Here is a 13,246-nt window from a genome sequence, read left to right as displayed (position 1 = left end):
CAAAGAACAAGAAACTCTGGAAATGTACAAAATGAATGTATGCTGTAAACAGCACAGCTGCCACATGGCTACAAATTTTCAGTCTCACACACATGTTCTCTGTATTTCCTGTGTGTTTCCGAACAGTCTTATTATTTGATTAAGACAATCAAGTTCTGACAGTATTTATTAAATCTGCATTCTCTTTCAAAGATACATGATTTCGTCCACTGAGAGACACAAGGGCCGAATTCACGAAGGTAGTACAAATGAAAACCATGGTTTAAACCATGGACAAAAATGATGGAGCACCAAGTGTCGCATGGAATATTTCATTACGAAATCAGTCATTTCGTCGTAACTATTGTAACTAAATGAACATTTCGTCACAAAATGATAATTTTGTTATCGAAACGGTCATTTTGTCGACGAAATGACCCATTTCATTCACAAAATAATCCGTGCGACACTCGGGGCTCCATGGTTTTTTGTCCATGGTTTCAACCATGGTTTCATTTGTACCACCTTCATGAATTCAGGCCAAGGTGGTGGATAATCAGGGCAGAGAGAAAAGGTACTGGTATAGTGAGTTCTGACTGGCTCTTCACATGCCAAACTGTGAGTTTGGGCCACCCTGGTCCACCTTGGGCCACCTCTGGGTACCCTGGGGTAGCAAGCATGGGGGTCTGTAGCAGGCTGGAATGCATTCACAACATTTTCCTAATTCACCATATCTTGATCGAACCACCCTATTAGTCTGTATCACCTATGAGATACCACCTGCAAGTTTCAGCTTTAATCAAGGTAAACACAATTTGGTGTCGACACCAACCTGGTCAGCCTTTTTAATAGGAATACACACGTCTGTTGGAATGAATAGCAATTGGCCTCAGGTAATGCAATAATTATCGACAGAACACTGGAGTGAAGGTGTAGATGTCAAGGTGTATAACTAATAACTGTAATAATATTACACATCTAAATGAAAGATAACCAAAGAGTATTCTATGTTTGTTTTTGTACTTTTGAAAAGCAACAGAATGTTCATAATGCATTTGACACTTTCAGTAAAGTCTGAGGATACTTGCACACCTAATGACAATATCACAGAAAAGTAATCAAGCTGGATAAAATTTTCATAAATAACAATTCTCTGTTAAAATGGCAAGACTTTAAAAACATATTTTTTCTTACACACAAAGTCACAGTCAAATATTTGAGGCTGAAGTCTGTAGAAATACACATAATTTAAAACATCTGCAGATGTGATATCATAACATTTGATTTCACTTTTGTCATTGGCTTTTTCCTAATATTTACTTCATCCAAGCTCAGAGTAAGCAACAGTTATGTCAATTCCAAATGAAAAAGAAAAGTGTTACAGAAAAACCTGTCACATATATTTAGTATTTGGACCATAGTGTCAATGAAAAAGACGAGAGAAAAAAACAACAACAAACTGTACAGGTAGACTCTCAAATCACTAATACTTATCGCAATTACTGTTTTGAGTACAGACCACATTGCCTTGTTTTTTTTTAATGAAGTTAACTTTGTATGTACATAATTCCAACTATTCCACAAATTGCACTTGTCATCATGAAGATGGAATCCAACAACACACTTTTGTGATAGTAAGCTGAAAAAGTGTAGGACTAACAATGAATATCGACAAATAATTCATTTCTTTTTAAATCCATTTTTTTTTTTAACAATTTGTCCAATTCTGTCCACTCAGTTGCATTTGCATAATCAAAACAATACAGAAAGAGAACCATTTTTGTTTTAAATTTGTTGCGACACCAGATACACATATGATTGTAAAAGTATGAAATGTCTATAAGTTCCTCTCTAGTGTGAAAGGCCCCAATACCAGACAAACAAGAATAAAAGTTGTTGCTTCAACAACGCTTTATTATGCACATTTTTTCACAGTCACGACTACAATTCTTCTGAAAACTCCTTGTGGAATTCATGCAAGTACTGAAATTGCCCAACGCGAAGAGAGCAGCGACGCAATGGAAGACACAAAACCAATACCAACGAAACATTTCACACCATCTCGGCAACGCTTACAACGCAGGCCAGCGAAAAGGTCAAAGGTCAAAGAAGCAGCTGAAAAAAGAGAGAGGCTCATCTTACTGGCCAAATCTGAGGAACAGAATCAGCTCGGTACCAGAGATTTAGGGAATACTTCGATCCCAACAAAGTCATCCACCATCTGTAGGAAAAATAAGAAAGAGAAAAGATAAGAAAAAGAAAAAAAAAATGAGAAAAGTATGTCAGGTGCAACTGAAGATATTGTAGCATTATTGTTTGCTCATCATGCTATATCAGATCTATTAGCCGAAAGCCAGGCATCCACTTTTTTTCTTCGTTTTTGCGACAGTTTACATTCACAGACAAATTGAAAGGCACAAATAGTGAGAGTTTAACCCGTTGAGGACGAGTCCCGAGTATACTCGGGCAGGGGTCTATGGGAAATTAGTGTTGTAGCAAAATCAGCCCGTCCTCAACAGGTTAAGCTTTGATGCAAATACCAACTGAACTTGAAGAAGAACTCAGCTTCAAACAAGTCCACATGTTAAGTTTGAAGTGTTATTCAACATAGCTGATGTAAAATAATGCTTTTCATACAAACTAATTTTTGACTCGGGTATGGTTGTAGTTGACAGGACAGGACCTGCGACCCTATATTAAATTATTCATAAATTCAAGTAATATGACTGTTTTGATTATGATTTTTAAACTATTTAAATTGGTAATGATTCTCACAGCTTATGACTGCTAGCTATGCAGGCATATCTGCATCATTTCACAAGTCTCTCACTAAAATTTGTGCAAACCTTCGCTTTGGTAGTTCTTTCATGAAGTTCAAAAGAAGGAAATGATATCCTTCACACAATATTCATTCCACCTGTAATGACGACGCAATGGCATCGACTGAGTGGGTTATTGGATTGCAAATTGCACACAAAATATCCTCTTACAGACTTTGTCACGTCTATATGTGACCCTGCATCACAAAACAATCAATAAGTCGCCAGACATGGAGGTTTAGTTAAGATCATATTCTAAAAGAGCAGACTTTAAACTTTAAAATTATGTATAACTCAATTCAAATGGACTCTTCTAACCTATCTTAATGTCGGGAGGAAAGCACACACTCCGGGAAAGTGTGAACTGAGAAAAGATGCTTTGAAGTACAGGGTCTATTCAAGCACTAAATCTTTGCCAAGCCATGCTAACTGTGCGATGAATGGGACAAAACACAGGATGTAAACCACTGGAGCAACAACGATGACGGGATCATCAGATTAAGCTGAAATTGACCATGCTTTATTAACACACTCTATCCATGATTAATGCCCACTTTCAAAGCAGTAGTGTCATCCTGTCTAACATTATTAGAGCTGAAAGTAAAGAGTGTGTACAGGGTTTTTCAGAATTGAAAGAGGACTCTATAAGATACCCCTTCTCATACTATTCTGCAAAAAAAAAAGTGTTCCAGAAAAACTGCTAAAAATGCAATTTCCTGTTTGTTCTATGATCCCAATCTTTAGCATAATGTAGAAGAAGACTTGCTCTTTGAGAATATATGAAAAACTCAAGATTGGCTAGGTTGACCCATTTCACCTATTTTCAGTCCTAACACAAAGTCAGTGCATGCAGCTTTTTGCTGGTTTGTGATGTACGGTCCCATATAGACTTTTTCCTAAATTTGCGTTAGGTTACACTAATCAAATCTGACCTCTTTCAGAGCCTCCTTGGTCACTTTTTGTCTGATGTAGGTGAATCCTGTTCCTTCCAGCTTACTACCATCCAGCAGCATGTGCTTCTCATACAGGAGTTCCTGAGACAGTGAATGGAGGGAAGAAAGAATGTGAACATTCCCTCAATCAAACAGTCATATTTCATTTACTGCATCTTCTGGTTCCTTTAAACCCCCTACAATGTGCTTAGCTGACTGCATCTGTAAATTAATCCTGCCTTGGTCAAACCAAACCAAAACGGATCACTACCATACATCCAGTCAAATTATTATCATTATTAATATCATCTTTATTGCTATTATTATTATTATTTCATATACACTTTGATATGTTTGATAAGATGCATTTGTTGGTTGACTCTCACTTTCATTTTGTTGTCCCTTCTTGGTACACCAGATTAGGTCCCGCTGCTTGCTCAGCCCCCCACTGTTGCTGTTGCTATTTCACTCTTTTCCTTTCTTTGTCCCTCTGTTGTTCCTCATCTTGTTTGATGTTGCCTCCCTTTTCATCCTTATCCTTAAAAGGTTGCCCTCTTTGGTCCTCAGGATCATCACTGACCCTCCTCTGCCTTTTGTCTGTCCACTCTCCTTTAATCCCCCTCTTGTTGGGCTCCTTGCCCATGACCTCCAACCCTCCCCTTTTGTTTTCTTTGTTCTGTGTCCCTAACCCTCTCCGGACTGTGCTTGTTGTGTGTAGTCCTTTTATGTGACTGCTTTCCCTGCCTGTTTGTCATTTTGCCTCTGATGAAGATTCTGCTAGGAGCAAAAGCTCAGGCCCCTTTTGACTCCATTTTACTCCATTGGCTCGCCACTATTGAATAAGCAGTTTTCAGCAGCTTTTTTTTTTTTTTTGCTCCATCCAGTCAAAATGAGATAGATAATACCCTTATATCTATATATTTAAGGAACCATTGATATATATGCTCTGCTATACTCCTGATGTATGTGATGTCACTAGCTACAAATATCTGATTGAAAACATGCCCTTGCCTTTAAATTCACAAAATACAACTATTAGAATCAACACTAGCTGTTGGGCAGAAGTTCGGTGGTCTAGTGAATAAGATGCCTGTCCGAAGATCAGGAGGTCATAGGTTCACATCCTGCCCGAGTATGAATGCCCATGACTTCTTTTGTCATGGCTACTACTTAAACACTGATCAATTCAGTGCTTATTTATGTCAATGTGGGGCAATTTGTCAATCAGTTGCCCTTGCCTTGTTGAGTTGAAGGTGTCTGGTGATACTAAGCTCTGGTGTGTGTGTGTGTGTCTTCATTCCAAGAATATGTGCTAGGCTAACCATACTTGTCAACTCCCTGATTTACACTAGAACAGATTTCTGCTATTAAAATTGAACCAGTTTGAGGCTCTTCCTATAGTGATAACTGACCATGGTCAGTCTTACCTGATCAAGATATGGACTGAGAGGTGTATGCTCTATGCCATCTTGTTTGCACGCCTCTGACCAGGGCACCGTGTGCTTGTCATTGGATATCTCCACAGTGTCTTTCATTTTCAGCTGCAAGTGGAAGAAGAAAATTACAAATGTTTCTTTATTTCAGAGTATACAAGAGAAAAAGCACACAACTTATTTTGCTTCCTGTTTGAGGCCAACTTTTAAAAATTCTGTGTCAAAGTTCTTTGTATCTCACTTTAGTCTATGAGATAAACCAGAAAATGATTTGTGCAAATAGATCTTTTTCATGAATTTTACAACTCTGGGTAAAAGTCTTGAATCTTACACATTGTCCCATTATATAGAGCAAAATGGACAGAAAATCTGAAGAGAAATGACAATGAAGAAGACAAATTTGACACATGGAAGGATGCTGGTAAAATCATGCCATGGCATGAGCTCACCATGCCCATTCAGGTTGGATGAGTTAGAAATGTGCAATATTTTGATTTTCGTCTCAACAACTGCCAGTCTTTTCAGACTGCTGGTTAACTGTGTTCTGTGGTGATGATGGTTCATCTTACCCGGGCAAAGTTGGAGACCATTGTGCCAAAGTAGCAGTGTTGGATGTCAAAGATGCTACACACCAGCTCACTAATGGTACCTTGTGCTGCGGAACAAGAGAAGATATTATTACAAGGGACTGTAGATAATGCTTGCTAATACTGTTAAAGTATATTCACAAATATAATCGGCAGCTAAAAAAGAAAAGAAAAAAGAATTTAATCTGTTTCTTACAGGAAGAGGGTATCACATCTTGGAGGCATTGGAATATAATATTATAATGATGATATATATATATTGGAACATCACAAGCATTGAGAGGAAATGACAGCTGTAAAATCCAGTATATCACATTGTTTTTCAAAACTCACAATAAATTCAGTTTAACAGCATTATTACTCTAATTTCAATTTCAGTTTACACTGTATAGGCAGGAGAAGTTTTACAAAACACTGTTTAACCGTAGGGAAGTTTGATCTATATTTTGATTTATGTTTCACTGATGATCGATGGTGGATATCTATGTACCAAATATCTTTTTGGAAATTGGGACAGCATGCAAACAATGGGTTTATGCCTTAAAGAGAAACTCTGTTCCATGTTACTTCAATAAGCAGAATATATACAAACAAAACAAAGAAAACTTCATAACAATTAAATGAAAGGTAAATAGTTATGATATTTACAACTTTTGTACATTTTTACAGAGCAATGATAATGGTGACACCTACCCACACAAATTAGATGTGATGATATCATGATTTTACTAGTCACTTACTCAAATTCGTGCAATCCTTCACTTTGGTAGTTTTTTTTTTTCTTAATGAATTAAAAAGGAGGAAATAATATCCTTTACACCACATTCATTCTAGCTGTTATGTTGAAGACATGGCATCCAATGCTGTAGGTTATTGGGTTGCAAATTGCACGCAAAATATGCTCTCTAGAGACTTTCGTTACAAATGTTCAGCCTAGTTTTCACGAAACATTCAGCTCTATTCCTTTGACATCTGAGTCTTCCTTTCCTATTCTCTTTCCTTTTCTAAATCGGCTAGATTATGATATTGAGTTTCCCCTTCAACGTCTGATACTTACTCGAGTGAGATTTGTCGACCACATTATAGACCTCTCCACTTCCCTCGAGCTGTGATACATGCCAGATGGCCCGGCAGAGGTCGTCCACGTGGACCGTGCTCATGTTCAGGTCTGCACTCCACAGGAGCTGTCGGGAGGGGCACACGTAAAGAGCAGAGAGACATGTTGTAATATATCAAATATTTTCCCTCCCTTTGATAATCCAGGAAGGTGAAAGGTCAGCCTCCCTGATCAAGCAATCTGGTAGTGGTACACACTGATCACGTGTGCAGAGAATAATGATTGAAAGAGCCTAATGCCGACAGGATTCAAATTCAAACAGTAGAGGGAGCTAAGGTTGTATCACATAATAATAGGTGGGATCCATCTTCCACTAGAACTGCTTTGTTTTTGGATATTTCAGCCATTTCAAAACAAAATTTCATCAAATAAACTCTGAATTCCCCATAGAATCATACATTCTTTCATATTTCATAGGGGGTTTCTCATTATCCCACAGAAAAGTTAAAATCTGCAGTGGCAGATAATCCCCCACAATGATGTCACTGTCTAGCAACTCTTTCTCGTTTGTATTTATATGAAAACATTCTAAATATAATGTCCTATTCTGGGTTATCAATTTAGGCATTATTGTTATATTACTTTAACTACATAATCTTCTGATCCCAAGGATATGACTGTTTGTTTATTTTTGTTTTTTACTTCATCTACTGGTAGATATTAAGTGAGATTAGCATGCCAGTGAATGGGGGATGTTGGGCAGTGATACTGATGACATCATCAGTTTATCCAATTTGCATGCTTGATTGTGACTACTAGCACTTTCTTATTCTATGTCTGATTTTAGTGAGATTTCTACCACTCTTTGTCTGAATGCACTCCATCTATTCAAGCTGATATAAACCTCAGGAAATGCAGCTAAAGGAATGGATTTGTTGTTGTTGTTGGTTGTTGGTTGTTGGTTGTTGGCTGTTGTAGTTGTTGCTAGTTGTTGTTGTTGTTGTTGTTGTTGTTGTTGTTGTTGTCGTCGTTGTCGTTGTCGTTGTCGTTGTTGTTGTTGTTGTTGTTGTTAATGATGTTGTTGTTGCTGCTGTTGCTGTAAGTACCACATACCAGGTCAAGGGAGACAATGGATACTGTATCAACAACGCAGCAAACAGAGTCTGCGGTAAGTCAACTCATGAGCTCACAAGACCAGGTATAGTACTTTACATAATGTCCGTTTCCTTCTTCTATTTGATCTGTGAGTGGTGCTTGGTAATTTCAAATCAATATACTAGTTCACATCTCACTTCTGATATGTACAGTCAAACACAAAACTTCTATCAAATTAATAACTACCTATCTATTCAGTATTATTGCTACAGGGATATCTGTGATAGGTCACTTTCATCTCTTATTAGCATACTTTCACTTTCATTTAACTTTTGTGTTCTTCTTCTTTGTCAGGATAATGAGTAGACTGCATTTATTCCTCCTTTATCCCGCTTCCCTTCTAGTTTCCATTCAAGTATTACCTGATATACTGCACACACCACAAGTTTTACACGCATAATATTTCCTGCACTGGATATTGTAAGACAAGTCTGTCAGTACTTGAATCTCTTTGAAAACCACAGTCACAAAATAAAAAAAAAAATAAGTAAAATCCCTTTCTAAAGAGCAAAGTTAGTGATTTCTGACCTTGGGGGACATTATACATCGCAATTTTGTTTGCCATTTCACCCACATCAGTCAATTCACAAAATAAATATTAAAAACACACCACACACCATGAAATGTGACTTGCATACAGTGAACTGTCCCTCTAAAGTATATGTATGTGTCCATGCATTTTCTGTCCCAATCTACAAATGTTTTCAGTAATCTCTGTCAATTTTTGATGCCCATTTTAATTTCTTCCCTTCTATCAATTCTAGTCACATTGTTAAAACTGTTGAAACTTGCATCTTGTAAGCATACCCCAACCTCTGTAGCTCTAAAGATTCATCAGTATCATATCGCGCAAAACAGAAATAACATTTGGATAAAGCTGATATGCATGTGCAGCACCCAAACTGAAATTAATCTCCACTACAAATGAGAATCACATCATCTCAAATCAAAAAAGAGAAGATTACCCCTTCAATTAGATATTAACAGCGTACTATGTCAAGTACATTACAAGCTGTTGCAGTGCAGTAGAGTATATCTGTATAGGTTCTGTGCTTTAGAAATTTATAGGTATTATTGTATCATTATTATGATTATTCTCTTGATGTCCAACATGATGTCTGCTATTCTCCTCCTCAGCCACCAATTTCCTCCAATAGGAGCTGACATGAATAAGATCACATTTACTTGTCCTGCCAGTGATCAAGCTAAAAATCTCATGAAAGAGTTGTTGAAATAATTTTTAATACCTCCATTTTCTCTCCCAGCTGTCTGTAGACTGCACCAATTATTAGTCTTGGAGCTAAAGAAAGAGGAAAGAATAAAATCAAATATATTCATTCATATACCTAACACAAAACTTTGGTATCTGAAGATTTCTTTTTAATGTATCTACATTGAAAAATAAAGAAACAAAGGATTATGCCTCACTACATTGATGACAAATTTCATCCTTACACCAGGTAAATCAAAATAAAGAACAAGAACAAAATTACAGTGTCAAATAATTTGGTATGTTACCAACATTCAGGCACAAAAAGGTTAAAACAAAACAAACAAACAAACAAAAGAAAACTCAAAGGTAAAATCAGTCCTTGTCCAAACTAAAGAACTGACTGAAACAACAACTAGTTGGTATATGTATACATGCACACATACCTGTTTATGACCCCCCCCCCCCCAAAAAAAAAAAAAAATATATATATATATCTGCTGTAATCAAGACATTAACACATATCTTGCTAAAACATTACTAGTGACAGGAGTGTAATCGTTTTCACACATACACACACACAATTTTAAAAAAAATCACTTAAGATGAATATTTGTTCCACGAGGACATGATAACATGGCACAAGAGTACAAGATCAGACAAAGTTTTGATTGGATTCAAAAGCTATGAAATTATGACAGATACAAGTGTATCTATGAATAGTTGAAGAGGTCCTTCAACAAGCTTCAGAGTGAGTTGTCTCTGGATGCACAACTTTAATGTTGCTTGTAAATTGCTCCCTCATTTTACAATCTGTGGATAAAATGAGACTACTTTACACATTTCCTTAAAGTACTGGGTGTCATATCACTACACATCATCCGAGAGAGGAAGTTGTTCCCTTTACACACATTTACACAAACCTCCTATTTTGACCATAAACACAGAATGCCACCAGTGACATCACAGAGATGAGATAAAAATTGTCACTCTGAGATTCTATTAAGAGACCTCAATGTGACACGGTTGATCGACTTTCAAATGACAATCAATGTCACATGACTTGTCTGACTTTGCCTGAATGTTCTCTTGACTATTTAGGACAACCTCATACTTGAAGAGAGCCTTAAAATAAAATAATATCATTATTATTATTTCTTGAGGAATTTCACTAAAAAACTTACTTAGTCCATATTTGTCTCCAAGCCCATATACAGTAGCTGGTCTGAGGATGCAGTAATTCAACCTGAAAAGAAAGAGAATTATTAGGACTTATCATTCACAACACTTACTTCAAACATATCTTGCGGTCAGAGGCATGAAATTACACACATGCATTCAAGACCAATATTTGTATTAAACGAGCATAGACATTTCTGATCCATATGACATTCTGCACATGCGGACTTAAATAGCATCATGGAAACTTTCCTGCATTTTGCACTTTGTAATTACAGCATGTAAGTAAAGATAGTCAGACAAATATTTCAAGATATTTTGTTCACTTTAAATTCATGCCACCTGCTAATACCAGTCACATGTTGGCGTGCCACAATTTCACACTGCACTCAACAGTGAAAAAAAAAAAATGATCAGTTTACATAGCTTCAGGGGGCACATGATGTAGCACTGTTTATACTGTACCTTTCACTTGGTTACTATGGATAGTTAGATATTATCAAAAATAGACTAAAATTACCTTTTTCAAGTCTTCCTGAAATTTGGCCTTAATGGTGGAAGGAATGACCCACTTACTGCTGTCAGCAAAACAACAGAATATTTCCCAATGGCGACAAAAAGTTTTCATTGCTAGTAAATGCAAGTTCAATTTTGGACCTTACTGGACAATGTTATGTCAACAGGTATTGTCCGGAAGTAAAAGCACAATGCTAATATTTGAAGAGGCTACCCTGGGTTAATGAGATGTATTGTCAATATTGTCACTGTTATTATTATTATTATGATTATGATTATGATGATGATGATGATTATTATTATCCTTATTATTATCCTTATTATTATTATCCTTATTATTATTATCATTATTATTATTATCATCATCATCATCATAATTATTATTATCACTATTATCATTGTATTCATTGTTATTATTATCATCATCATCATCATCATTATCATGATGTCATGTATTATTATCATTATTACTATTATCTTTATTAATATTGACATTCTCATCATTATCTGTGAAGGCTTCTCACCCATTGATTTCTTTGAGATGTTCTTCTACCTGTAGCTTACACTTGGCAATGCCTGTCCAGGGAGAAACTTTGCCTTCTTCACTGCTGGCTTTCTGCGGTTTTTGTTTTTATCACAAAAATGAGACAAAGACCATTAAAACTTGAATTCAAAGCTGGATTTGACACAAAATAAACAAGGATACTTCCACTAATAAACTGCATACTTTTCCTCATCACAGATAGAGGTGAAAGTGAAACGTGTATGCGTGTAAGATTAGTTTCAACCAACACAAGTCACAAACTGTATACAGTATCGAGAGTGAGTCGGACTACAGACAAGGAAATGCAGATTTTGAAGCCATATCCTGACATATTAAAAATGCCTGAGCACAACAACAATATCAAATTACATTAATCAACTCAGCAATGATAGATACTGATCAAATTGCGGGGATTTTAATACCGGTACTCACAATGTATCAATACCATACTTAAGTAGACAAAAGATTTGTGCCAATGGGACACTTCCCGTCACACTAAACTGCTGATATAACATAACCCTTCCAGACATGTCTTATCAAAATGCTGTATACTTCGCATAAATACAGATCATCACTGGCAATCACAGAGTTAAGCAGACTTCTTCAGTCTTTACCTTGTCTGAAGAATACACCTGCCCTGTTGATATCTCAATGTACTTTTTGACGTTTCTGCTCGCAGCTTCCCTGGCACAATTCAGGCTTAGCTTCACGATGCCTTCTTCATAAATCTGCCCATAGAGACGTGGAAGAAAAAAACAAAAGACATCACCTGTAAGATGTAAAATACTTCTTTGTTGTCATCTAAAGTTAGTGTATGAAATCTTTTTAGATTGTTCACACCCTTAATCTCTCTGATGGAAACCAAATATATATCCTTTCAAATCTGGGTCTCTGGGTACAAAAACTTATTTGTCATCTTAAACAGAGAAACAAAAATGTTTCCCTTGAACAAAACAACTGAAAATTTCTAGGTAGCTAGGTACTAGGATGCTAGGTATTTTCACCTGGAAATCTAGAATATACATTGGAGAGGTTGGCATCATCTCTTAAACTAATAAACAAGTTTTTAGGAATAGGAAAAAAAAATATCAAGAATCAATTTTACCCAAAAGGTATCTCATTCAAAAGGGGGCGTACCAAACATAGAAATCAAATTTGAGGACATATCATAACAGTTTGGCTGTTGGGAAGAGCATTCTACAGATAATTTTAGATTTTCATAACAAACTTATATATTGTATTCAAACTAATAAATATCCACATGAAAATTGTCTCAAGCTTGAACAAACCCAGGAGACATGAAGACACTGAGCATTTCAGACTGCTTGATATGAAAATACCAGATGTTGCCTTTCTTCTATATTTATTTCTTATCTAATAAAATCACTTTTCAGAGCATTTACCTAGGGCAATTCATTATAGAGCATATAAACTTTGATAGTAGTGGTGCTTTTTTTTTTTTAATTCACCTTTACTTTAGTTTAAAAGTCGGTAAGATGATATCAAAAGACTCACAAACTCCTAAGCATTTTCATGGTGATTTGATCACTCTCTCTCTTTAAAAGTAAGTGAAAGCCACACCAGTTACGACATTTTCAGCTCAGTTAGGAATAGGCTCTCAACAGGGCGATTTGATAAACTTTACTCCCAGAATAAATCAAATCAAGAGATTCAAACAACATGCTACTTTTTAGTACTTACTCAAATTGTTACCAGGTTTTATGCAGCTTTCTCTGAGTTCACAGAATGCCATGTGCACATCATAATCATAAAGCATCAGTACAGACAGAGACTATCTCTGCTAGCACATCAAGTACATTGACTTGGTTTTTTTT

The 13,246-nt window shown here is 36.2% G+C and overlaps 1 protein-coding gene across 1 annotated transcript in view; it reads right to left on the bottom strand.

The window, feature by feature from the left end:
* Window positions 1-1,613: 1,613 nt before the first annotated feature.
* LOC139740334 (dTDP-4-dehydro-6-deoxy-D-allose reductase-like) overlaps window positions 1,614-13,246 on the bottom strand; it is a 47,235-nt gene continuing 35,602 nt past the window's right edge. Inside the window, exons 6-14 of the mRNA XM_071650928.1 lie at window positions 12,026-12,139; window positions 11,392-11,483; window positions 10,357-10,418; window positions 9,210-9,262; window positions 6,808-6,934; window positions 5,733-5,818; window positions 5,158-5,271; window positions 3,731-3,832; window positions 1,614-2,200 (exon numbers count right to left, since the gene is read on the bottom strand). Of these exons, the coding sequence (XP_071507029.1) occupies window positions 2,144-2,200; window positions 3,731-3,832; window positions 5,158-5,271; window positions 5,733-5,818; window positions 6,808-6,934; window positions 9,210-9,262; window positions 10,357-10,418; window positions 11,392-11,483; window positions 12,026-12,139 (807 nt within the window). The 3' untranslated portion in view covers window positions 1,614-2,143. The remainder of the gene's footprint in view (window positions 2,201-3,730; window positions 3,833-5,157; window positions 5,272-5,732; window positions 5,819-6,807; window positions 6,935-9,209; window positions 9,263-10,356; window positions 10,419-11,391; window positions 11,484-12,025; window positions 12,140-13,246) is intronic.

Source organism: Diadema antillarum, unplaced genomic scaffold (genome assembly GCF_040938485.1).
Source record: "Diadema antillarum isolate AM-2024a unplaced genomic scaffold, OU_Dant_1.0 seq00000847_RagTag, whole genome shotgun sequence".
Taxonomy (NCBI): Eukaryota; Metazoa; Echinodermata; class Echinoidea; order Diadematoida; family Diadematidae; genus Diadema; species Diadema antillarum.
The sequence above is the reverse complement of the archived record's forward strand: the minus strand, read 5'-3'. Positions and strand labels throughout refer to the sequence as shown.